At 42.5% G+C, this 23,834-nt stretch overlaps 3 protein-coding genes across 4 annotated transcripts; 2 read left to right on the plus strand and 1 right to left on the minus strand.

Moving 5' to 3' along the window:
* LOC110434489 (MADS-box transcription factor 22) lies at positions 5,477-12,869 on the plus strand. 2 transcript variants are annotated; one of them, XM_021458626.1, is made up of 8 exons: positions 5,477-5,939; positions 8,138-8,216; positions 8,896-8,957; positions 9,053-9,152; positions 9,239-9,280; positions 11,447-11,488; positions 11,582-11,736; positions 12,531-12,869. In XM_021458626.1, the coding sequence occupies exons 1-8, from the start codon at positions 5,758-5,760 to the stop codon at positions 12,553-12,555; spliced, it is 687 nt and encodes a 228-aa protein (XP_021314301.1). In that variant the 5' UTR covers positions 5,477-5,757; the 3' UTR covers positions 12,556-12,869. The 2 variants fall into 2 exon arrangements, with proteins under 2 accessions (XP_021314301.1, XP_021314300.1); XM_021458625.1 differs by lacking the exons at positions 11,447-11,488; positions 11,582-11,736; positions 12,531-12,869 and adding an exon at positions 9,671-10,424 and having other exon boundaries at positions 5,538-5,939.
* On the plus strand, positions 14,505-19,253 carry LOC8078906 (peptidyl-prolyl cis-trans isomerase CYP40). The gene is made up of 10 exons (XM_002452824.2): positions 14,505-14,985; positions 16,464-16,964; positions 17,280-17,367; positions 17,476-17,528; positions 17,710-17,814; positions 18,247-18,322; positions 18,410-18,447; positions 18,549-18,629; positions 18,757-18,823; positions 18,963-19,253. The coding sequence occupies exons 1-9, from the start codon at positions 14,749-14,751 to the stop codon at positions 18,766-18,768; spliced, it is 1,191 nt and encodes a 396-aa protein (XP_002452869.1). The 5' UTR covers positions 14,505-14,748; the 3' UTR covers positions 18,769-18,823; positions 18,963-19,253.
* Positions 19,286-23,088, minus strand: LOC8075188 (armadillo repeat-containing protein 6). Its single transcript, XM_021458624.1, has 8 exons — positions 22,861-23,088; positions 22,476-22,778; positions 21,608-21,891; positions 20,902-21,030; positions 20,232-20,354; positions 20,033-20,140; positions 19,784-19,962; positions 19,286-19,619 (listed from the first exon to the last, which is right to left on the minus strand). The coding sequence occupies exons 1-8, from the start codon at positions 22,991-22,993 to the stop codon at positions 19,496-19,498; spliced, it is 1,383 nt and encodes a 460-aa protein (XP_021314299.1). The 5' UTR covers positions 22,994-23,088; the 3' UTR covers positions 19,286-19,495.

The following is a 23,834-nucleotide window of genomic DNA, read 5'->3' on the forward strand; positions in this document are numbered from 1 at the left end:
GAGTGCTGTTCGACGGTCGCTCGTCGCCCGGTCGCCCTTGCCCGCCCAATCGCGGATCACTGCTCTGCCCGTGAGTTTGCCGTCTGTTCAGGACTTGAGGTGCAGCGCTGCACAGTGCTCTACGTTGTACTGCTCCTACGCATGGATCCCCCGCCGTCCGCCGAAGAAATGTGTGGATCGCGACAGCTAGCCGCGCCCCGATCAGGGGCCCAGAACTGGACGGGTCGGCAGCCTTGTTGAGGGTACGCGCTCGCACCGCGCGTCGTCGTCGTCGGTGCCCATTCCGGCCGTAATTACTGCGTCCGTGCCTCCGTGGTGGTGTCGCGAAAGATCTACGTACCGCTAGGCTGGGAAGTGGTTCTCGTAGCCTTTCAGCCTGCTGAGGCCTAGTGTTTCTACTTGTGGTAGCCTAGCGGGTGTACTTCGTGAACAGTGGGAATCCCATGCTTCCAAACACCTCGGTGGGCGATGGCAGGGGAAATTTTCCATTTCTTTTTATAGATAATCTAAGCCGAATAGCAACCTGTTTGTTTGGCTAATACACTATAGTTAAAAAAATAAGTTTTTGCTGATTTGTTACGGCTAGCCCCCCCCCCCCCCTGCCTCCCTCGAGGATATCCGGCCGTACAAGTCCACCATTACATTACCGCTTGAGAAAGGCGCTGCGTCGCGGCAGCTGGACTGCTGCGGCCTTGCGGGTGGTTTGACCGGCGAGGACCAGGGCCTGTTTAGAGAGAGTACGGTTAGATAGGCTAGCCCCTATCGAAGCTAGCAATGAAAAATGTATCTAGCGCATGTGCATGTGTATTTTAAAATGTTTATGATTCGTGAGACAACATCTAGATCGATCTTCTTCATGGGGATAGCTCTGCTTTCTAGGAGAATGAAGCATGAAAGTACTTTCTCCATACCCGAACCCTCACTGAGCAAAGCTGGCCACTTGAGCCTTTGCTTATTTGTTGAAAGAAATATATCTGCAACTATATTTATTAGGATAGAGACATAAAACTGATCCCCAATTAATTATATAAGTATAATTATATTCTAAACGTCAACACATTCTGATATGGAAGAAGTATCAATCTAAGGAGACACTTCTATTAGTACTGCTCATTTATCTTGAGGGCACTGTTTCTATGCTCTCTATCGGGCAATCACTTACTGTTACAACGGATAAGAATAGCTCATTTAACCAAATGTATCCTCTATTAGGTTTCTTGCTTCACACCTGTCGACGAAAGCTGGTCGGCAGTCTACCTTGGGGTATACCCACGTTAGTAGTTTATCGGTAGACGGTGCGCAAACTATGAACTCGATGGTGACGCAAGACACGGACAAGCTTTTTATCCAGGTTCGGCCGCCGAGTTGGCGTAATACCTACGTCCTGCGTCTGGTTGTATTGAATTGTGTTGAGAGAATATGATGTGATGTGTCCTCTAGGGGACCCCTGCCCCTCCTTATATATCGTGAAGGGACAGAGTTACAAGCAAAGTATCCTATTTGGTACAATATCTTGTAGTCTTGCGGTGCACGCCGACCAGTCGCGCGCCGCACGTCTTCATCCTGTGGGCCGAGCCACCTCTGATGGTGCGGCCCATATAGGCCCATGAGGGTATAGGGGTTTATACCCCCACAGCTAGTCCCCGAGCACCATGTATTGTGATGTAACACGCCGTCTTGAGCTTTTTCGATCAGTGAGGCTTGACGTCTTCAATAAGTAGGAAAGTCGCCCAAACAGTTGCAACAGTATTTTGACCAACTCAAAAAACAGTTGATCAACATTGATATCGAAGAAGCAGGTTGTTCGAAGAATGCATGGTGCTCTTAATCAAAAAAGATTTCTTTCCTGATGAAGTGTGCCCACTTTACTTTTCTGAAAAGTATAGCCTTTCAAAAAGCAAGCACATTCACCGCAAGGTGAAGTGTGCCCACTTAGTCCCCGAGCCTGGTAGTAGGTGACGTAGGCACGTGGTGCCAGGGTCAAAAGAAAAGTCCTCAAAGAAATTCTGAAACTGAGATGCATCGTCAGATACATCGTACCGATGTAGTCCCCGAGCTTGCTGGAAGGCGAAGTATGAGCCTTGCAGCAAGGTCTAAATAATTTAAATTATCCAGTCCAATTAGATATGTAACTGAGAAAAGCAGTCCCCGAGCTGTGGTCAGAGAGTGATCGAAGCAAGTCCCGAGCACAGCGCAGGGAGTGATTGATGAGTCTCCGAGCACGATCGGTAGTCAGCACAGTCCCCGAGCACGACATAGAGACTGATCGGCCAGTCCCCGAGCGTGGTTGGGAACGTAAACGTGCTCGGTGGTCGGCACAATCCCCGAGCACGGCGTAGAGACTGGTAGACAAGTCCCCGAGCGTGGTTGGGAACGTAAACGTGCTCGGTGGTCGGCACAGTCTTCAAGCACAGCGTAGAGAGTAGTCGACAAGTCCCCGAGCGTGGTTGGGAACGTAAACGTGCTCGGTGGTCGGAGCAGTCCCCGGACGCAGCGTAGGGAATAGTCGACGAGTCCCCGAGCGTAGCTTGTCGACTGGACCAAACTCCTGAAAAATAAATATAGAGAATAGGTAGTACATGATGTATAAATAAACTTTAGATGAAAAATCAGTACTGAGATAAGTTTTAGATTTTTTGTTATAAAATTAGCACGAGTAGTTAATTCATCCTAGAGCTTGTACCAGCTCTGGTCTAGCCAACAATCAGCATGAGGTGCGGAACCTAGGCACGCGTAGGATTGTCAGCCACGTCAGAGAGCTACTGCCGACCACCCGGAACGCAGAGGGCGGATCTCGTGCACGTGTAGGGAGGAGTCGGAGACAGTACCGGCTCTGGAAAGCTCGTGTAGGAGAAAAAACTAGTCGGCTAAAAAAGTTGTTTTGAAGAATAATAATATTAAAAATATTATGCCAAAAATAAATAAAATATTAGAAGTGTACTTATCTTTGAAAGAAAGTCTAGTCGGTGACGACAAAATTGTCCGGCCCTCGAGCTTTTCGACTTGTCATGATGGTGGTCGCTGTTGTCATAGCGTCGTTCTTCGCGGCGATTCTTATTGCGACTGGTGGTCAAAGCAAGTAGGCCAAACAATTCGGTCGATGGCCCGAGCAGGTCGGTGTTGTCGATCTGCCTCCCTTTGTAGCAGGGAAGCGTGCGACGCGTTGTCGGCGTGGTCGGAAACGTTGCTGGTGTGGTCGAAGTCGTAGCCAGCGTGGTTGGAGCTGCAGCCGACGTCGGTGAAGAAGTGATTGGCACAGATTGGATCTACGCCTCCTTCGCGGTCGTGGTGGTGAAGCTGTTGAAGCTGACGGTGAACGTGAAGCCGCCCGCCATGGCCACGAAGTTTGGGATGATGGCCATCTTGTTCGTCTAGGAGAGCTGTACGCACACCCCCTACCTGGCGCGCCGCTGTCGACGAAAGCTGGTCGGCAGTCTACCTTGGGGTATACCCACGGTAGTAGTTTATCGGTAGACGGTGCGCAAACTACGAACTCGATGGTGACGCAAGACACGAACAAGCTTTTTATCCAGGTTCGGCCGCCGAGTTGGCGTAATACCTACGTCCTGCGTCTGGTTGTATTGAATTGTGTTGAGAGAATATGATGTGATGTGTCCTCTAGGGGACCCCTGCCCCTCCTTATATATCGTGAAGGGACAGAGTTACAAGCAAAGTATCCTATTTGGTACAATATCTTGTAGTCTTGCGGTGCACGCCGACCAGTCGCGCGCCGCACGTCTTCATCCTGTGGGCCGAGCCACCTCTGATGGTGCGGCCCATATAGGCCCATGAGGGTATAGGGGTTTATACCCCCACAACACCCACCGACTAAGGGTCTGTTTGGCACAGCTCAACTTCATTAGTAAAGTTATTTTTTTAGAAAATAGCTTTATGAGTGACTTTCTAGATGAAGCTGATCTGTTTTGGAGAAAGTGTTTGGCAAAATAGCTTCACCAACTACTTCATGCATAGTTGAGAGAGAGAAATGAGGGAGAAGCTGCAATAAACTACTTTTTTTCTAGCTTCATCCCAACTTATGTCTTTGTGAGAGGAGGGAAAAAACAGCTTCACCCATGAAACTATTTTAAAAATAAATGTTTGGCAAAAAAAAAAAAACAGCTCACAACAGCTCATGAAGCTGTTGTAAGCTATACCAAAAAGCCCTAAGTCCCATGTTGAATCGCTTTTCTTTTCCTACCACGGTTGGTGTGGTTGTTTGGTACTGACACTGCGTGGAGTCAGAACCATGATAAACTTGTAGAACTGATAGATACTAGGACTTGTTTAGTTCCCAAAAAATTTTGCAAAATTTTTCAGATTCTTTCGTCATATCGAATCTTTAGACGCATGCATGAAGTATTAAATATAGACGAAAATAAAAATTAATTGCACAATTTGGTCAAAATTGACGAGACCAATCTTTTAAGCCTAGTTAGTCTATGATTGAACAATATTTGTCAAATACACGAAAGTGCTACAGTGTCGATTTTCTAAAAATTTTTAGACCTAAACAAGGCCTTAAAATAAACGGAATAAACAAACTGTGTCCACAAGTACAAGGCCAAACAAACCGCGGGAGACGTAGTTTTCGGCCACTGTAGCACTTTCGTTTGTTTGTGGTAAATATTATCCAATCATAGATTAACTAGGATCAAAAGATTCGTCTCGTGATTTTTAGTCAAATTATATAATTAGTTTTTATTTTTATTTTTATTTAATATTTCATGCATGTGTTATAAGATTCGATGTAATAAGGAATTTTGAAAAACTTTTTAATTTTTAGGTGAACTAAACAAGGCCCAATACAACCACCTGCCGAAACAGAACCGAACCACCAGACACGCCCCACCGTGTTCACGCGAAGGCACGAGATCCCGACGGCCTGCCAAATGCCCGGGGCACGACGCGGCGGCGCCCGGCACACCCGGCGCGCCACAGAATCGGGCCTGGAACAGCGAATCCGGGCGGCTGCAGCAGTACGCGGCCGTGCGGTGCGCCCAATCGCCCAAAGGCCACCCCCAAGGCCCCAATCCACGCGCCTGCGCGGCAGCAGCATCTCCTTTCTCTTCCTTCCCATCTCCACCTCCGCCGGCTTTCTCCTTGATTTCCCGCAACGCGCTGCAGGCTGCTGAAGTGCTGAGGCCACGGCAGGCCAGCCAGCCAGCAGAGAGCACCGCCACCGCGCACGCGGCCGCCTGCTACAGGCTGCTGTACTGTTCTAGTCCGTCAGCCACCACTCCGCACTCTCCCTTTCCTTTTCCGGAATCCTCAGCCTCGCCCCCCTGGCACACCATCCCTACGCCTCCCTCGTCTACTGCCTGCTGTGTGCTGCGTCGTGCCTGGCTGGGCCCCGCCGCGCCGTTCCGTGTGGCGAGGGAGCATAAACAATGACTGGGCCGGCCGGACCCGTAGCCACACGACCTTTCCTTCTCCCAGTTTTTATGCTTTGTTTATTCGCGGGGATCATGGGTAATCGCGTGGGCCGTGCCTGGCTGGGTTTATTTATGCCGACCTGCCAATAGGAGCAAATCCCCTTTCCTTGCCTTCGCCTTTCCTCTCGCTCCCCTCCTCTCCTTTCGCATCCCCATCGCATCACACCACGACTCCACACCGCCGGTTGGCTTCGCTGCTCCGACCTCGATCTTCCACCTCCCGCCTCCGCCTCGTGAAGCGCGTGGGGACTGGGCCTCTGGGGTTCGCCTCTCGGCGCGGCGGCCGAGTGCCTGCGTCCTCTACGGAGAGGGATCGGCGGCGGGGATGGCGAGGGAGCGGCGGGAGATAAAGAGGATAGAGAGCGCGGCGGCGCGGCAGGTCACGTTCTCCAAGCGCCGCCGCGGCCTCTTCAAGAAGGCCGAGGAGCTCTCCGTGCTGTGCGATGCCGACGTCGCGCTCATCGTCTTCTCCTCCACGGGGAAGCTCTCCCAGTTCGCCAGCTCCAGGTGCGTAGTATGCAGTTATACACGCTCCCCGCCGCGCCCGTCTACCCCTCCTCACTCTTCCACCCCACGCCGCCTTGTTTCGATAGATCTACCGGCTGTCCTTCCCTTGACGCCTTCCGTCACGCCTTCCGAGTCGTCGTAGCTCGTAAGATCCGGCCTGGTTAGGGTTTTCCCGGCCGCCGCGCCAGCGGCCGCGTGATACTTCTGCTTCGTATGTTTCCTTCTTCACCCAGAGATAACGCGATGTTATTGATCGTTTTTTATCGAACTTTTTACACGTGAGTGAAACTTTTGGAACGGTGTTTTCGGGGGTTAGGTTTGAGGGCGCGCACGTTGGTGCGTCGAGTGTCCATAGGAATGGGACTATGGGAGTAGTATTGGGGATTTCTAATCTACATTTTGACTGTAGTTTCGACATGTGCAGATTATTATTTTTTATTTGCTTTTTTTTTTCGATTGGGCCGGCCGGGGCATCTGCGTTGCCCCTGCCATCACTGTGACATCTGTTATTTGCTGTGCGTTTCTGTGTAGAGAGTTAATTGCTATTGGAGGTGTGCGTCTTCCCAGTTTTGCGGTGGGGGTAAAAGTCACCACTCACCTCTGCCAATTGCGTACGGCTGTCCTTGTGATTTTATGTGGTGCTGGGTGGCATTGCATTACCTAGTGATCAAAAGAGGCGTCTCGTGCTTTGTGCGATTCTGTCTTAGCTGCAACTAAACCCTGTTGGTTGGTCTTAACTTTGTATGTCTTGCCAAATCATGTGCTAGCTACCTACTATTGGTTGATTTGAAATTTGTATTTGCTAAATCATGTGCTATTACTGTTTGATCTGAAATTGTTTGTACCTGTTAATAGTTCGTTATACATTCTTCTTTTGGCTATATCTATGCTGAAAAGGAGCCTTCCCCAAATTAATCATTTATGTGGCGCCTGTTATGCCCGTGTATGCTTGTTATAGGATATACTCCACCTCCATTTTGTCTAGTTTCTGTTGTCTAGGGTAGAATGTGATTGTTGGGAATAACTTTTGGAGTTAAGTGTAGGATTCTTACACTGTATATATTTTCAGCATCTTGCAGTATCATATTTGTTTGTGTCAAACTTTAACTAACTAAAAGTAATGTTATCAGTTTTTTTAACTTGCATGTAGAGGAATGTTAGCAAGCTGTTCCTGTAGATGCATTGGTTTTAATTTCCGTGGTTATGCAGTTATACTTTTTTCAGTGAGATTCATATGTTTTGCTGTGCTTTTACACATATTGCAGTGAAAAGTTTCGTCTGATCCACGAGACAAATGACATTCCTAGCCAGCCTTCCTTTGCACAATTTCAGCGTCATGTAGTTTATAGTTGACATCGTTCCTTTTGCTAACGATGCTTTTATCTTAAGTTTTTAAGTTTGCATCAATTGATCAGTTTGCATGATATGATCACCCCAGCGTTACACCTTGGTAAGAGTTTGGATGTGATACTTTGCTTTGCTGAATTAGCCTTAAAAATTTTAGACAAGAATAAATTACTGGCTAGTAATTGCATAATAAATTACAGGTTGCCCATCGTTAAGTATATAATATATGTAAAATAAGGGAGAAGGTATATGCCGATTGATGTTCTTGATGGGCAAAACAATGGGAGTTTAACTTGAAAATACTATGTAAAATTGAAGTTGTTTATTAAGGTCTCACATATTTTTGCTTGTTGCCCCATTAGCCCATGATAATATACTAATTAATCATTTTCCAATGACCAATGGGTAGTGTGTTCTTTATCTTCTTTTGTTTGTCTGGTTTAGTCGCCACTGAAGGGTGTGATTATATTAACTTATAGATTAAATAAGCTGTTTGTGACTACTGACCAACTTATTCTTTCTTTGCATTGGGTTTCGTTGATCCTTGTTTGCTATTGCTGACTCTTGTTTTAGACAATCTTTTATTTCTACTGTTGCTTTATGAATATCTCAACTATTGTGTCATACTGTTGTTTACTTCTTAGTACAATATCTCCTACAATGAAAGCACAGATATATGTATCGTGTATATATAGCTAGGAAAAGATTTACATACTTTCAGTTGTGCCTTTGGAATTATAAAACCAACCTAGAATTATGAACATGCTTTTACTTTTAGTATCTAATTTCATTTTCGCTTTATTGATTGATTGTAGCATGTTATGATGCTGACATTTCCTTCCCTTGTACAGTATGAATGAGATCATTGACAAGTACAACACACATTCTAAAAACCTGGGGAAAGCAGAAGAGCCTTCTCTTGACTTGAACGTATGTACAATTCTTCTCTAATCTAATGCTTTGTAGTAGTATGTAGTACTTGGAAACCCTTGAAACGACAGACGCAACGTGGGTAATATGTTGCAAATTGGGGCATTTTATGTCAAAGGTCTGGCTGGTTAAAATCCTCATATAATGTGCTGTCTTTATCTGGGTTAATAACATTTCAATTTTGTTTCACTGAAATTATATATATATATTTTAAAAAATATTCATTTGTTCCAGCTGTGCAATAATTGCTCCATGACGACTTGCAGCATGTTCAAATGATCTTCTTTTTTGGTCTTGACTTGAATCAGCTACGAAACACTATAGTTATCCTTTTATATATATAACTCCTTTATTTTGTTTAATTGCCCGCGATGGCAATAACATTATCAGCATATTAAGTGGACAACATACTAATTGGCTATAACATTATCAGCATACTAAATGAATAGTGCATTTACTATATTTTTATATAATTTTTTAACCCAACAAGATTTTAAGTCATCTTTGAACTCTGTTGGTTTTGGTTTTTTTTTAACATAACCATATGTAGTTGAGAACGTGCAATAAATGCATTTTGACCCCTTTTTATTTTTAAAAAATGGCATAAGCCTGTTGTTTTGTGGCATACTGGCATGTTAATTTTGTTGCTGATATTGACAGTTGTGCCATATCTTTTCAGTTAGAACATAGCAAATACGCAAATTTGAACGAGCAACTTGTGGAAGCAAGCCTTAGACTCAGGTACATCTGATTCCTTGTTTATACAATTATACATGATCCATGGAAAAAATAGTCTTCATCAATGCATATGTTTATGATGCCTGTTTTCTTTATAGGCAGATGAGAGGTGAAGAACTTGAGGGATTGAGTGTTGAAGAACTCCAGCAATTGGAGAAGAACCTGGAAACTGGTCTGCACAGGGTGCTTCAAACAAAGGTATGGCTGTTAAACATGTTGCTATGTCAGTTTTCTTTAAGTAAGGCTTGGCAATAGCAAAAATTTGATAGGACATATGATTGCAGGATCAACAATTCTTGGAACAGATCAGCGACCTTGAACGGAAGGTAATGAACAATAAATGGGTTGATTAGTTGTTGCATTGTAGTATTCTCATGTATATATAGGTTAGGTTCTGTAGTTTAAGGTCAACTATTTTTTTTGGTGAACTACTAGATGCTTTAGGTATGAATGTTTTCTGATCGGCTTATCGTTTATAATCGGTCTGGCACCGATCAGGACGATCAGGACGATTAATCGACGACTGATCGGTCTAATCGTCCATATAATCGTCCAACATAAAGCAGGACTATATAAGTATATATCATATATGTATGGTATATATACCATATACTATATATTTATATAGTACACATCAAGCATCAAGACTATATTTCTAGTTAGTTGGCTACTTACCTGTGAGATTTGACTCTATATATTTATATATGGACATCAAGCATCAAGGTCAAGGGGGAGGAAGAAGCAGGCAGCAGGGAAGAGTGAGGAGGAAGCAAGCAGTAGCGGGCTACTTGGATTGGAGCTGGAATGGGGAGGAAGAAGCAGGCAACATGGAAGAGGGAGGAGGAAGCAGCAGGCAGCAGGGAAGAGGGAGGAGGAAGCAGCAAGCAGCAGGAGCAGCAGCTCAGTAGCTGACGGCTGGAGTGGAAGTGAGGACTGAGAAGAGAGTGGGGGTGAAGTTATAAGGGAAACCCTAATGGGCCTGACCCAATTAAATAATATCCTTTCAAAAGCAGACCATCTGCCAGTCAACTTTGATCGGTCAGGAGGCCTGATCGGACGATTAATCATGATTAATCGACGATTAATCATGATTAATCGACGATTAATCGGACGATCAGGTTTCTGATCGCTCTAATCGAATCGAAGGCCCTAATCGAGTGCTACAGACCGATAAGGACGATTAATCGTGATTAATCGCGATTAATCAAACGATCAGAAAACACTGCCCTATGATCTGTTACATCCACCACGTTTATCTTGTAAACTGTCATAGCATATTTGTTACTTTGGTTGATCTAGTGAATGGTTGCTGCCAATACATGATCCAACTCATGTGATTTTGGTATGAAATACTGGAATCTGGAACTAGTCTAGAATACATGAAAACCATTTGTATGAAATAAGGATTGAGTGAATGTTACATGAAAACCATTTGTATGAAATAAGGGTTGAGTGAATGTAGGTGTTTAATGATGATATTCTACCTCTAAAGGACCATTATATTTTGGCTATTCGTGGAACGCTAGCTTGCTGTTCCTAATTGTTGTAAGATATCATAAGATACCTATCACCTTTAAGTGATAACGATTGCTTAGCTTACATATAGTTAATGTTCTGTTAGCTGATACAGTAGTAAACATTCAACAACTGAGATTATTTTAATTAATATATAAAATCCATAAGTGGAATTGCTGTGCTAACTTTTTTCTCTTGGGAAACTCATACAGCAACCCTAGGGGCAAGCAATGTTGTTTTTAAACACATTTCGTGATCTGTAATAACTTTTTAGTAGAGGGAAGGTACACTTTTTTAATTTACAGAAAAAACTGATTGCAAACTACATGAATTACACTCTCTTTCTATTGCAACTTCAACAGAAACATTCATGTCTTCAGTTTTAGGACAGTTATCTCGAAGTGAACGCTCTTATCTCAATTTAAGAATATAGAGGTTTTCATGCTGATGCGTAAAGCTGTTCAAATATTGCATTAGCAGATGAAATCATTTTTTTGGCACAGAACTACGGCAGACAATTACCACTGAACTTTTTATAAACATATGTTAGGGTCCAAACATACAAGTTCTGATAGTGAGAGTTTTGAGAGCAAAAAACAAAAAACACTAGCTGCTCTGTTACATTCTCAAACATCCCCCAAATTAGAAATGGTGGAGGGAGTGGTGTCCTTGGTCCAGTGTGACCAGAGGGGGGGGCATCAGAGGCCACATTCTTGATGATTTGGCTGGTGGTGACATCATTGGCATGAAAGTCTTCCAAAGGTTCCAGTTCCACGGATTTTTGTTTTGATGATAACATGTCATCATGGATTGAGAACTCTTGCTGTCGCACAATCCATGCCCCAAACATCTGACTGCTTCGGAGAAGTCTCCTTGGTTTAAATGTGATAATAATTAATATGTTTTCGGTAGGTTCCTCCTTTTCCAAAATACTATTGCAAGTTAAAGACACTATTTTTTCACATGCTTTACTGCAGAGTACACAGCTGGCAGAGGAGAACATGCAACTGAGGAATCAAGTAACTTCACTTCTTTAGCCTTCGTTTCTTTCAGAAGAATCCATCTGATGAACTGAACACATATTTGCATTTCAATTTTATACCTGAACACAGGTATCCCAGATACCTCCAGCTGGCAAACAAGCAGTTGCTGATACTGAAAATGTTATTGCTGAAGATGGGCAATCCTCTGAATCAGTGATGACTGCGTTGCACTCTGGAAGTTCACAGGATAATGATGATGGTTCGGATGTATCTCTAAAGTTAGGGTGAGTAGCCAGTAGCCTTTTCTATTATGCAGAGTAAGTTTGACCGAATAGATCATTTTGTCTATTCTTACTCTACACCTTATTGGCTAAAGCAAGGCCATCTTATATTTTGCCTATTTTCACGTGCTACTCTGACCCAAAAAGGATACATTTTTTTTTGAACGTAACAGAGGATACAATTCTAGAACAGTGTTCATTCAAACTTTGCAATTCTGTGTAAAAAGGTACTAATATTTAACAACAAATATATATTATTAGATTCATCATGGAATATATTTAATAGTATACCTATTTGAAGTTATAAATGTTGATTCAATTTTTTTTTTTGTAAACTTAGTTAAAGTTAGGATAGCATGACTTTACTAGACCTAGAATTGTATGCTTTATAGACGGGGAGTACTTTCTTCAATGGTGGTCTTGCCTTGATTAGTATTGGCTTGCAAACAGCAATGGTTCAATTCTCCTAAGTATGGGTTTAACCTGAATAGGTTTAAGTTTAGATTTGGATACGTATCATCTAGTGGTCCTGTCCGCAACAACCAACCAGTTTTCTTTTCAAATTTATATTTCTTATATTAGTTGATCAATTAGGCATTTCTTTGATGCCCAAACATTACTATATATCTATCACTTAAATTAGCTCTAATCTACATATGAGTTTTAGATATAAAGGTAATTTCTAGGTCTTCTCGACCATGGTCAGGCTGGTTGAAATTTTCTGTTTTATGTCATTAACATTGTGCCTTTTATTATTTTGCTTTTTGCGTCTTCTTACTGCAATCACCATTGTGCAGGTTGCCTTGTGTTGCATGGAAGTAAACTGCAAAAGAGGCTCCGTGTGGACCTGGTTGGAGCTGAGGCCTCAGCGGATAAGTACTTGTGTGTTATGGTCTTATGGACGACCCCCGACTACTGCAATAAACTTGCATTGGAAGCGAGATCAGTTAACCTGATTTGTCATCCTTGTGGCTTCATGATGCGATGTTCCGCTTGTACCGTTTGCTAGGATGTTAACTGAGCTTTTAGAATCATGTTCACTTCTGTTCTTATATCACTGTTGTACTGGTCGTGAAATCTATCTACTATGCAAAGTTATGACCCGGCTTGCAACTTATCTATCGTTTTTCTCAAAACAGCGGCAATGTTGAATGGCGCGCCGTAAGCTACTAAGCATTTCTTCGTGTTATGTGCGTGAATTATAGACAGTTTAATTTCCATAACCGCTCTCCATACACATTTTCTTAAAAAAATAACACCGGAATACGGTACCTGTGAAAAATAAGTTACGATTATGTATCTATAAAAGTCACAACATATTCACTTTCATGCCATGTGTGTTAACATATGCATGATTGTAAATTAGTAATATAAGGATAAATAATTGTTAGACATCCTAAATACTCCCTTTGTCCCAACTTCAGTCAAACTTTTTTTTAACTTTGACCAACTTTATAAAAATGAGCATCAATATCTATGACATAAAATGAGTATCTTATGAAAATATATATTCTATGATAAATCTAATGATATTAATTTTTTACTATAAATTTTAGCATTTTTTTCTATAAATTTGGTCAAAATTTTAAAAATTTAACTTAGAACAACCTATAGAAGTTGCAGCTTCAAAACGGGTTCCCACAAAATTAGAGAAAAACACCCCTCCTATTTTTGTAAATATATAAAAATAGAATCCCACAAATATAAAAAGAGGCGGAACAAAAATAGAAAAATGGACCGGATCGGGACGGGATTTTTGTGTGTCTGTTTTTATCCCTACCGATGAATCGTTGATGCGTATCTTGTGCCTTTCTCGGCCCATCGTCTCCAAGATCATGGAAGTTTATGGCCGATTGCCATTTTACATTGAATTGATACAGGAAACATCCTTTAGTCCTCCATCAACCCTTGAATTAATCTATTTTCTCTCTCTTAGTTATAGTCGAATTTTTAACATTCCGTAACTTTTGCAACATTTTGTTTATGCATTATTGCCTCCGGCAGTGCAATGTCAGCCAAAACTTGGAACTATTTGAGTCATCTAAGGATTTATTTTGGTATTTATTTGTTACTAGTATCTATTATGATTACCTTAGTCTGTACACTAGTATCACCTGATCATGTCGATCAGTGACACTTGATTCTATCTATAACCATATTAGTTTAGAAAGCATAGTGTGTTGTCGTCAAGTGTGGATGACATGACTTATAAAACCACAAACAACAACAATATAGAAACAAATTTTAGAAGAAACAAAAACAAAAGGATAATATATAGCAATGCTATCACTAATAAAAGCAGTCCTTGTCACATAGGATCTGTTTGGATGAGCTAGAGCTAGTAACTAGTTGGGCTAAAAATAACTAACTTAGCTAAAAAATAGCTCATCTATTAGCCCTATTATTTGGATACACTAGAGCTAATACTTAAACAAAAGTATTAGCTAGCTAATAATTAGCTCTTGTATCCAACCATGTCTTTAGCCTAATCTGGTTTAATAGTTTTCTAAGCTAAAACAAAGTTCAAGTTTTTTCTAAGATTAAACAAGATTTAGGGTTTTTAATTATCCATTCTATCCTCTTATAGCTAATGTGATGTGATCTCATATCATGGGCTGAAAACATATATTTTCTGTTAATAAAAAAAACCGTGGTCGTCTAGGCCCAACAGAATCGGCCCTAACCGCCCCAGCCGGCAGCAACAAACTAACGCCCACACCTCACGAGGCGGAGCCCCCCCTGCCCCTCCTCGGTCCTCGCCTGTTGTCCTGTCCTGTCCTGTCCGGTCCGGCCCTCCCAATCCTCCGTCCCTCCTCCCCTCTCCCCCTCCCCTCCCCTCCCTCCTCTTTTGAACTGACCACGCCGCCCGACGCCGCTCGAGCCTGCAAAGCTGCAACAGTGTTGCAGCCAACACATCGTCGCCTCGCTTTTCTTCGCTCACGCCGCCGCCACCGTCGCGCGCCTTGACAAGTCCGGCGCTAGGTCTTGCTTCCTCCTCCCCAGCTTGTCGTGGCAATGGATGACGGCGGCGAGGGCTCCGGGGCTGCGGGTGCTGAGGCGGTGGCCGTGGAGGAGGTGGTGGCGAGGAACCCTAGGTGCTTCCTCGACGTGAGCATCGGCGGGGAGCTGGAGGGGCGGATCGTGGTGGAGCTCTACGCCTCCGTGGTGCCGCGCACGGCGGAGAACTTCCGCGCGCTCTGCACCGGCGAGAAGGGCGTCGGCGCCGAAACCGGCGTGAAGCTCCACTACAAGGTCTGTTCCGGTTGGCTCCCGTGTGCATTTTTTTTTCGTGTTTTCGGCTGCAGGGGATTGGGGTTTGATATGCGGTGCGGTTGCCTGTCGGAGTTTAGTGCGGTAGTGTAGGCATTTCGATATGGGAGTCGTGTGATTTTGTTGGTCGAATTGGGGTTCGTCCTCTATTAGTGCGATTCGAAGATTAGCAATTAGGTTTTGGAATTTTGGTTAGTGGTTTGGTCGAGACTAATTTGGTTCTCAATTCTGTAATTACCGAGCTCCTAACGTTCGCTCGGTCGAATTTTAGCTGTAAAAAACTTCGTCAGGTGTGACTCATGAACCAGTACAATGATTTCGCGCCGACTGTTGCAGCAGTCAGCTTCTGGTGCGCTTTTTACTGTCAGTGAAAGTACCCCTGGCTCTGGGAGCCTGGTCTGATGTACTTGCAACTTGATCGGTGCAGATGTACTAAATGCAACTTGATCCAACGCGATTTTGCCGATCCTAGTTTGTTTTTGATGTGCAAGTGGCGTGCGATTATAGTTTTAGTTTGTAGATTTTGTTTTATTCCATTCAATGCTCTCTTTCCATGGCCTTTTGCTTTGATTCGATGGACTCGTTTTTTGGGGGTCTTTATTAGGACTGTTTGGTTGTAATGTTGTTTGCCTCTCTTTTTTTGTGAAATCTGAATTGCTGTGCTGCTTTGCAACTGGTTTTGATGTAGTACTGCCTACACTAGTGCTGGTACAGGTAAACATGGCCCTACCTCCATTTTGGACCTCATCACACTTCGCATGCATTTGTCCTTCCAATAGTTGCATTCTTTTCTAGTAGTCTGAAGTACTTCCTGAAAGGCCACACATACGGACATACCATTGGCCTATCAAATATATTTTCTGTGCTTAACATTTTGTGTGGACGGTGTTTTTTGGCAGTGTGTGGTGTGATATGGCCTACTTGGTTTGAGATGGTTAACATTTTGACTGAGGTTTGTCAATTGTCACTTTAAAAGCTGAGATTCTTCAAAATCTTGTGTTGGAATGATGATGCATGAGCATTACTCAAATACATAATTGACACAATAGTGACTACCCTTTCCACTCTGCTATTTTCAAGTACATGTATCCAGTGTGCAATTATCTTAGTGGGACTTCCATGCTTTGTACTTTGTAATGGTGGGGACTCCGACATAGAGTTGCTTTACCATTTCTTCGTAAGAGCTTGGTGGTGTCTATGATTTTTAGTTGGATATAGTTAGTAGAAGTGCATAATCATTTCCTTCAGACTTAATAAATCATTATTCATTCCTTTGCTGAAAGAAAGATGATGGTAAGACTTTGTTATATAGACCAGAATTGGTCTGTTCTTTCTCGACAACTAATTCCACTTTGTCCTCTGCCAATTGATGTCTGTTTTTCTGCCTAGATTTTTAACCTCCAAGATTTTTTTTCCTGACAACCTTAAATGCTTCTTGCGACCAAAAATGTTACTTTCAGGGCTCATGTTTTCATCGCATAGTCAAGGGTTTTATGGTGCAAGGCGGAGATATAACTGTTGGTGATGGAACTGGGGGGCAGTCGATATATGGATTGAATTTTGAGGATGAGAATTTTACCCTGAAGCATGAGAGAAAAGGGATGCTATCAATGGCAAATGCTGGCCCCAACACAAATGGGTCTCAGTTTTTCATCACTACCACCCGAACACCTCACCTGGATGGGAATCATGTTGTTTTTGGAAGGGCTATAAAAGGAATGGGGGTGGTTCGTGCAATGGAGCATATTTCTGTTGATGAAGCTGATCGTCCGACTGATGATATTGTTATTGTTGATTGTGGAGAACTTCCAGAAGGTTCCAATGATGGAGTTGTAAATTTTTTCAAGGATGGTGACATGTATCCTGATTGGCCGATTGATCTCGATGAAAAGCCTGCAGAAATTTCTTGGTGGATGGATGCTGTGGAGTCTGCAAAGGCTTTTGGAAATGAAAGCTTCAAGGTTCCTTTTCTTTTCTTGACTGCATCTTATGTCATGTACTCTTTTTAAGGCTATGCATGATTCAACTGTGGCAGACTGTCACTATTAGGCTATTCAGGTTAGTAGCAAACTAGAAGCCATGCAGTTAGCTAATGAACTTCATGTCAATTTCAAAACACAGCATTTTGTGAACACATTAGTGGACTCCACTTGATAAGTTAGATACTCTGAAAACCCAGCTACAGTCTGCATATCTTGTGTTTTGATTTTAGCCAAATTGTTTGCTAAACCTAAATCATTTTGGATGTTGCAACATTTGCTACTGCCTCTATACAGAAACAGGATTACAAGACAGCGCTCAGAAAATACAGGAAATCTATGCGGTACTTAGATCTTTGCTGGGAGAAAGAAGACATTGATGAAGGTAGTTTTCCCTTTTTCTCATCACTGCTCAGTTTGTTTATTCAAAAGCTTGGTAATTAAAGATCAGCGCACATTTTGCTTTTAGTCCTGACAGTCTATTTATGCTCAGAGAGGAGCACCGCTCTGCGAAAAACAAAGTCAATTATATTCACAAATAGCTCTGTAAGTTTTGTTTCAGCCTCTTGCTCATGCACAGATTTCTGATTCTGTAGTATAACTTTTTGCAAGGTTCTATTTTCTGCATCATCAGTGTTTCCTCAACTGTACCTACAGTTGAGCTGTTCGTTAGATGTGCAAACACTTTGTCTTGCTAGTATATTGAAGCCAGTTATAACTTCTTCAGGCTTGCAAACTGAAGTTGGGAGATTTCGAGGGTGCTTTGTTAGATGCTGATTTTGCACTGCGTGAAAGGGAGGACAATGCGAAAGCTTTTTTCCGACAAGGACAGGTTAATGTTTGTCTTTGGTATTGAATTGTGGAAATTTTTACACTTGAAACATCATATCACAAATAACCTCATGTGTCGTGTATGTGCAATAAGCTTGGTTTGGCCAAAAACTGTGACTAATGAAGCATTACTTCTCCCATGATTTTTTCTCTATATGTATATGTATTTGGAGATTTTTTCATACATAATGATGTATGCGGAGAATATAACTGGTTTATTTGCATGTGCTCTTTTCGATGGAATGTCTACTTATATGTCACGTTCCTGCCACACTATCATAGTTTTTTAAGTACAATTCTTGCCATTACTGATACCGTATTATGTCCTTGTTGTCTTGGCATTGGTAGGACTGACTTTTAGTGTCTTCATAGTCACTTTCAATTCAAACCTCCTTTCAGACACATCAGGTTTCACATCGTACCACATTTGCAGGTACGCATGGCACTCAACCATATTGATGCAGCAGTCGAGAGCTTCAAGCAAGCACTGGAGCTAGAGCCAAACGATGGTTGGTGTATCACCCTGTCTTCTTCACTTGTTATTAATCTTTTGTTCACAACTGAAACCACTGGATTTTGTTTTTGACATCCTCCAGGAGGAATTAAGCGAGAGCTTGCTGCTGCAAAAAAGAAGGTTGGTTTGTTACTTCTCTGAATCTTTTTTTTAGGAAACTTCTCTGAATCTTGGGACTAAGATACCATCTTTTTCTGGATTTTCACTGGCAATTCTGGCAGATTTCTGACAGGCGGGATCGGGAGAAGAAGGCGTTTTCAAAGTTGTTCCAACCTTCAGGAGGATCAGAGAAGGGTGACAAAGTACTTTTCTACTACCACATTCTGTTATTTTCCTTATAAAAGTGTTAGTCTGGATCTTTGGATATGGCACGAGTGCCTGCTAATACTGTTGAGCAGAAGTGTGTTGATTTGTTTTGTTCTCTTGTAGGAGAATAGCTGATCCTGCAAGTTTAACTTTTCATAGTTATTCTCTGGTCGCAAGTCAAAGTTTTTAGGTAAAGTAACCAGATCTTGCTTTACAACCTACAGCCAATATATCCTTTGTTTTTTCTTGAATGTGCTTTTATTAGATTATGAAAAGTTTTGTACATGGTTTTGCTTGCACATTCTGAGTTCATGGTTTATGTTCTTCAGGTAACAGAAGGGACTTTGCACGACGGTTTACGTTAGATGACCGAAATAGTTGGGGTGACACCAGAGCCTTTTTGTGTCCAGCATGGAAGGAACCATGGATCCATGATTCACAATGTTGTCTGAGAAATGTATTGCCTGGCATTAGCTGTGAGATTCTCAGACACGGTTTGCCTGGCATTGACTGAGCAGTCAGATTCTCAGACACGTATTGCCTGGCGTTGACTTAACAGTCAGATTCTCAGACGCGTTTGGTAACAGACGGTTTTTGGCAGTGAATCACCATTGACTTAACGGCGAGTGGTACCGGCATGTGCATGCGCTTATTTTGCCTTGTGTCAATGCAATGGAGTTATTTTACGCATAGCCAGCTGGTAGTAGTACCATGTAATAGCCCTGAAGTTGGGTTGCACACAAAACTGGAACCATTAATGCCTCATTTCAGTGCGGCACCTGATAACTCACGCCATTGTAATTTTCAAACATCCTACCATGGCCAAAATAACTCTACGTAGACTTCCTATGGGCTACGGTGTCTATGCATTGTAATTGTCTAGGCCCAGGTCCCTCAAGGCAGACGAGGCAGCATCTTTACAGCTTCCGTGCAACGCCTTGGCCTTTCTAATAAACTTTTCTGCACCATCATTAAGCAGTTTGGTCCTGCAATGGCAGCACCAAATGTTAGTGTTAGGATGTAGAATGTCTATAAACTTGCTGCATTAATAGCGAATGAAATTTGAATGGCGTCCAGAGATCTCATCGTTAGCCAGATTCCGCGTAAGTCATGATGTCAAAAAGAAAGATGTGTACGTTCCACAGCATACCTGTTCTCAGGGTTTCGCACAACAAGATTGCGAATCATAAGGCATGCTTGCTTCTGAGTCTGGCCAGAGGAGGGGAACCTTTGCATTGACTGTATCGCCAGAGTTCCAAAGCCTAGTTCCACTGCACGTGCTGCATTTTCTGGTGACCTCAGTGTGAGGACCGTCACCATAGACATAACCTGCACATTCATTCACCTCAGGACGGTATCTCAATACAGAAATCCTTCAGTATTCCAATTTCAATAATACCTCTTGAACTATAGCAGGATCTTCAGAAAATCTGGACGTCAACTTTAGGAACCTATCGAAACCACCTCGCTGAATGATAGCAGACTTGTTTGCATCGCTTGCAGCAAGCTTAAAGAAGAAAAAAGAGTGATGTTTGGTTTATTGAAAGTTGAATGTTCTCAAGCAGAAAAGGTTGCAGTGATGTAACACACTACCATACCTTGGACAACAAAGAGCAGCAAGATCTTGCTATAACTTTGTTCTTCTGCTCACCAGCCTCATCAATGCATTGAAGAAGCACATCAATTCCACCACTTTCAGATATGGAACGACATATTTCATCCTGTGGCAACACATTACATAAGATGGTAAAGCTCTCCTATGTCATCTCATAACCAAATAGGTGTAGCTACCTTTTGCTTTATGAAAAATGATAAAAACATTAGAAATGGCAAGGATGGCTGACAGTTCATTATTCAAGAGTGTCTTTTTTTTTCAAGCGCTAGATTTTTCTGAATACTGGCCACATGAAATTTAAATTGACTTGCCAGGGGCTGCTAGCTACAGATGAAAGACTAAGGGGGTGTTCCCCTTTTTCCCCAAAAAATTTTGGGTTTTGGTCCATCATTTTGCAAAATAGAACTAAACACCATGCGATTTTTTTGGCGAAAAGTTGGTTATTCTTCATTTTGGATTTTGGCCTCAAGAGGCCAAAAAAACCCAAAAAGAGTCTCAAGAGGCTCTCATGAGGGCAATAAATTCATACAATTTATTTCAAATCTGAATTCCAAACTTGCCAGGCAGCCAGAGTGGATAACCTCCTAATAAGTTATTTTTCTAATTAAACTGAAGCTTGAACAACTTAAAGTTGATAACATTGCAAAGCTTACATTGACTGCAATCGACTTTAAAGCAGCACAAGCAGATGGCAAGCTGGAAGGAGCGACTTGCTCACGAAGTGCATTGACAAGAACTTCTGCAACCCCGATTTCAGCGAATCTCCGGGAGTATCCATATACCTGGCCAAGTTCATCTGTTAGTTCATATTTTAATTACCATATGTCAAGGAAAAATATGCACTGGGCTATAAACACATCAAGGCAAATGTAGAATCAAAGTTTGCAATAGAGATACACATGCTCTGATGACACTGAGTAAGGTTGCATAGAAAAAGAAAAAAGAAGAAGGGCATAACAATGTCACCCAATACTGAAGCTAACACCTAGCACTTCATAGTATGTTAAGATGCTCCTTTAGTATCTAATCATTACTAGAAGTCTATTTAGTAGTAAATTGCAAGTAAGAAATCTGATTCTATTCAAATGACTACTGAAATGCTGCTTTTTGCTTCTTGTTGCATTCTTATTGAAATGGTATCAAGAAGTTACATTATTAACAAATGACTTATTGAAGCACCCCATGCACACAACTAGGTATTAGCACAAGCTATTTACCATGTCACAATCTATTTCCATAAAAGATCACATAGCAAATGTACTGCCAGGTACTTCCACAAACCACCGCATATTAGCAATTAGCATAGAAACTGGTGCGGCTGCCAATGTGAAACACTAAAACTGTGAATACTGGACACACCTGAGAAGCCACTACTCGGTTGTCATCAGGTGTCAACAGAACACGTATGGCATCGTACAAGCTTTGCACATTAGTTTTTGATTTATCCTTCATAACCTGCAGAATGAGTTCATCAACCTTCAGGTCCATAAAGGACTCTTTCACAACTTCATTGCCAGCAGAACCCGCAGCCACAACACTAAATCCAGCATCCAATAAGTCTGAATTTTCTGAGCCTCCTTTCAAGAGATCCATGACAATTTTGGGTCCCTCACTTTGTCTGAACTTTTCAGTGCTTGCGACATCTGCAGATTGAATATTTCCTGAAGTTAGAACAGAATGGAGGTTGTCTATGACAGGGTATAATTTAGAGTGGACAATACCTTTCTCAACACCAGTTTGCAGTGCAATATGAAGAAAAAGTAAAGACTAATGGATTATAATAAGGAGGTAAATAACTATGCGTAGAACCAAAACTGGTATGTGACAGGGTATAGCAGAACAAGACATTTTATAGCTGTGTGCGGTTTGTGAAGCTGCATATGGATGGAGGTTTATATAATGCCCATAACAGTCATTGGAATACAGCAACTGGATGGTGAATTTATCATTATAATGAATTCATTTTTTTCTGAAAATGTTGAAGTTTCTAGTTCTAGCATGCCATTTCATAGGTTCGTGCACTTCTAAGTTCAGCCGAGCAGAAACATGTAGCCGCTTCCAAGTGCATCTTCACAATATCCAGGAATATACACATGCTACCATGCTAGGTAAAGAAATTTGCTACCGGGAAGTCATTAGTACAAGCATGTTGTGAATAGAAGAACAGTGAAAGTTGCCAAACAAAGTGACGCGTCTCAGAAGACCCGCAAGGACACCAATGTCATACCACGGAGCACGGAGCTCAGCGTCTTCAAGGCCGATGCAAGCAGCCTCTCTTGCTGAACCCGAGCGGACGCGCACAGGGCAACGAGCGCCTCCACGACGCCATTCCGCACCGCGATCGCTGCATTCTCAGAACCCTCGCCGGAGCTGCACAGGCCGCGCAATTCATCAAGCAGAGAGACGAGTCCGTCGAGATCCTGCTCCGACCCGCTGCTGGCGCTGTGAGAGGCCTTCAGTTCGTCCAGAACCCGCACCACCGGGCTCACCTCCGCCGCGGCGGCCTCTCCCGGCACGCGCTTAATGATCCCTGCACGAAGCAGCGAGGGGCTGGATGAAGATTGCAAGGGTGCAGAGAACATCGAGGTGCGGATCTGACGAAGAGTGGTTACCAGAGAGATCGGCGCACTGGAGGGTGAGCGCCTCAACGGCGTCAGCGAGGGCTTCATCGGGGTCCATGCCGAGGTCCTCCATGTTCTCCCGGACCATGGCGTCGAAGGCCTCCTGCGAGATCGCGATCGCCATTTCCTTGCTCTGCTTGTGGGCGTGGGTGCCGCTACTGAATGGAACGGCTTTGCTTGGGGTTTCCCCTCTCCTAAGGGCAATTTTGAATTTTGAATGGTTTCCGTCTTTTGTTTTGGCTATCTATTTACCTAAGTGGCACTAAGCTAAGATATGAATGATTTTTTTTCAAGCTAAAATATGAGTCCCGAAAAGAATATAATTAGTCATATCCATAGTAAATTCTAAAATTAATCATGTTTATAGAAAATTTATAACAGTAATGTATGTATATTGTGAAAACATATCGCATGATGTATCTAGCTACACTTAGAGCATGTTTGAATCTCCTAAAATTTAGAACACTTTATCTGTTTTAAGTTTTAATGTGAGTTGAGATAAAGTTTAGAGCTAACTTTAACTTTAGATCACTTGCTTAGAGACTCTAGCTCTAAGTTTAGAGCAATACATTGCACGCATATTTCTCTATCTACTATGCTCGTGCATTGTATCTAGGTCATGATTATTTTTGTACTAAACCTCACTAATCAGAGGACTTCGTATTAGACGTGAACATGTGGATCCAGTATTCACATCGAACCATGTAGGACTCGAATATGTGAGCTCTAAATAAAAGATAATTTGTATCAGATGAGGGCACACGGACATAGATTGAGATTTGGTATCACTAGGTGACCCATGACATTACAAATTTTTTTAGGTGTAGAGATATCCATATATACTACAAGGGCCTCATAATCACTAATGTTGTTGTATTACCGCAATTCAAGCCAACTTCTGAATTAGGAGGAATATCATCATGATCATGCAGGTTTATTGTAGGTATGCTTAAATTTTTATAAGC

This window comes from Sorghum bicolor, chromosome 4 (genome assembly GCF_000003195.3).
Source record: "Sorghum bicolor cultivar BTx623 chromosome 4, Sorghum_bicolor_NCBIv3, whole genome shotgun sequence".
NCBI lineage: Eukaryota > Viridiplantae > Streptophyta > Magnoliopsida > Poales > Poaceae > Sorghum > Sorghum bicolor.

What these genes read in the sequence shown, in the direction of transcription:
- LOC110434489 (XM_021458626.1), top strand. Translation starts at nt 5,758, where the DNA reads ATGGCGAGGGAGCGGCGGGAGATAAAGAGGATAGAGAGCGCGGCGGCG. An exon ending in ACAGGGTGCTTCAAACAAAG is followed by an intron (nt 9,153 to 9,238) that starts GTATGGCTGTTA and finishes ATATGATTGCAG; the next exon opens with GATCAACAATTCTTGGAACA. An exon ending in GATGTATCTCTAAAGTTAGG is followed by an intron (nt 11,737 to 12,530) that starts GTGAGTAGCCAG and finishes ACCATTGTGCAG; the next exon opens with GTTGCCTTGTGTTGCATGGA.
- LOC8078906 (XM_002452824.2), top strand. Translation starts at nt 14,749, where the DNA reads ATGGATGACGGCGGCGAGGGCTCCGGGGCTGCGGGTGCTGAGGCGGTG. An exon ending in GCGTGAAGCTCCACTACAAG is followed by an intron (nt 14,986 to 16,463) that starts GTCTGTTCCGGT and finishes TGTTACTTTCAG; the next exon opens with GGCTCATGTTTTCATCGCAT. An exon ending in TTGCTGCTGCAAAAAAGAAG is followed by an intron (nt 18,448 to 18,548) that starts GTTGGTTTGTTA and finishes CAATTCTGGCAG; the next exon opens with ATTTCTGACAGGCGGGATCG.
- LOC8075188 (XM_021458624.1), bottom strand. Translation starts at nt 22,993, where the DNA reads ATGGCGATCGCGATCTCGCAGGAGGCCTTCGACGCCATGGTCCGGGAG. An exon ending in CCAGTGCGCCGATCTCTCTG is followed by an intron (nt 22,779 to 22,860) that starts GTAACCACTCTT and finishes TGCTTCGTGCAG; the next exon opens with GGATCATTAAGCGCGTGCCG. An exon ending in GTGCGAAACCCTGAGAACAG is followed by an intron (nt 19,620 to 19,783) that starts GTATGCTGTGGA and finishes CTGCCATTGCAG; the next exon opens with GACCAAACTGCTTAATGATG.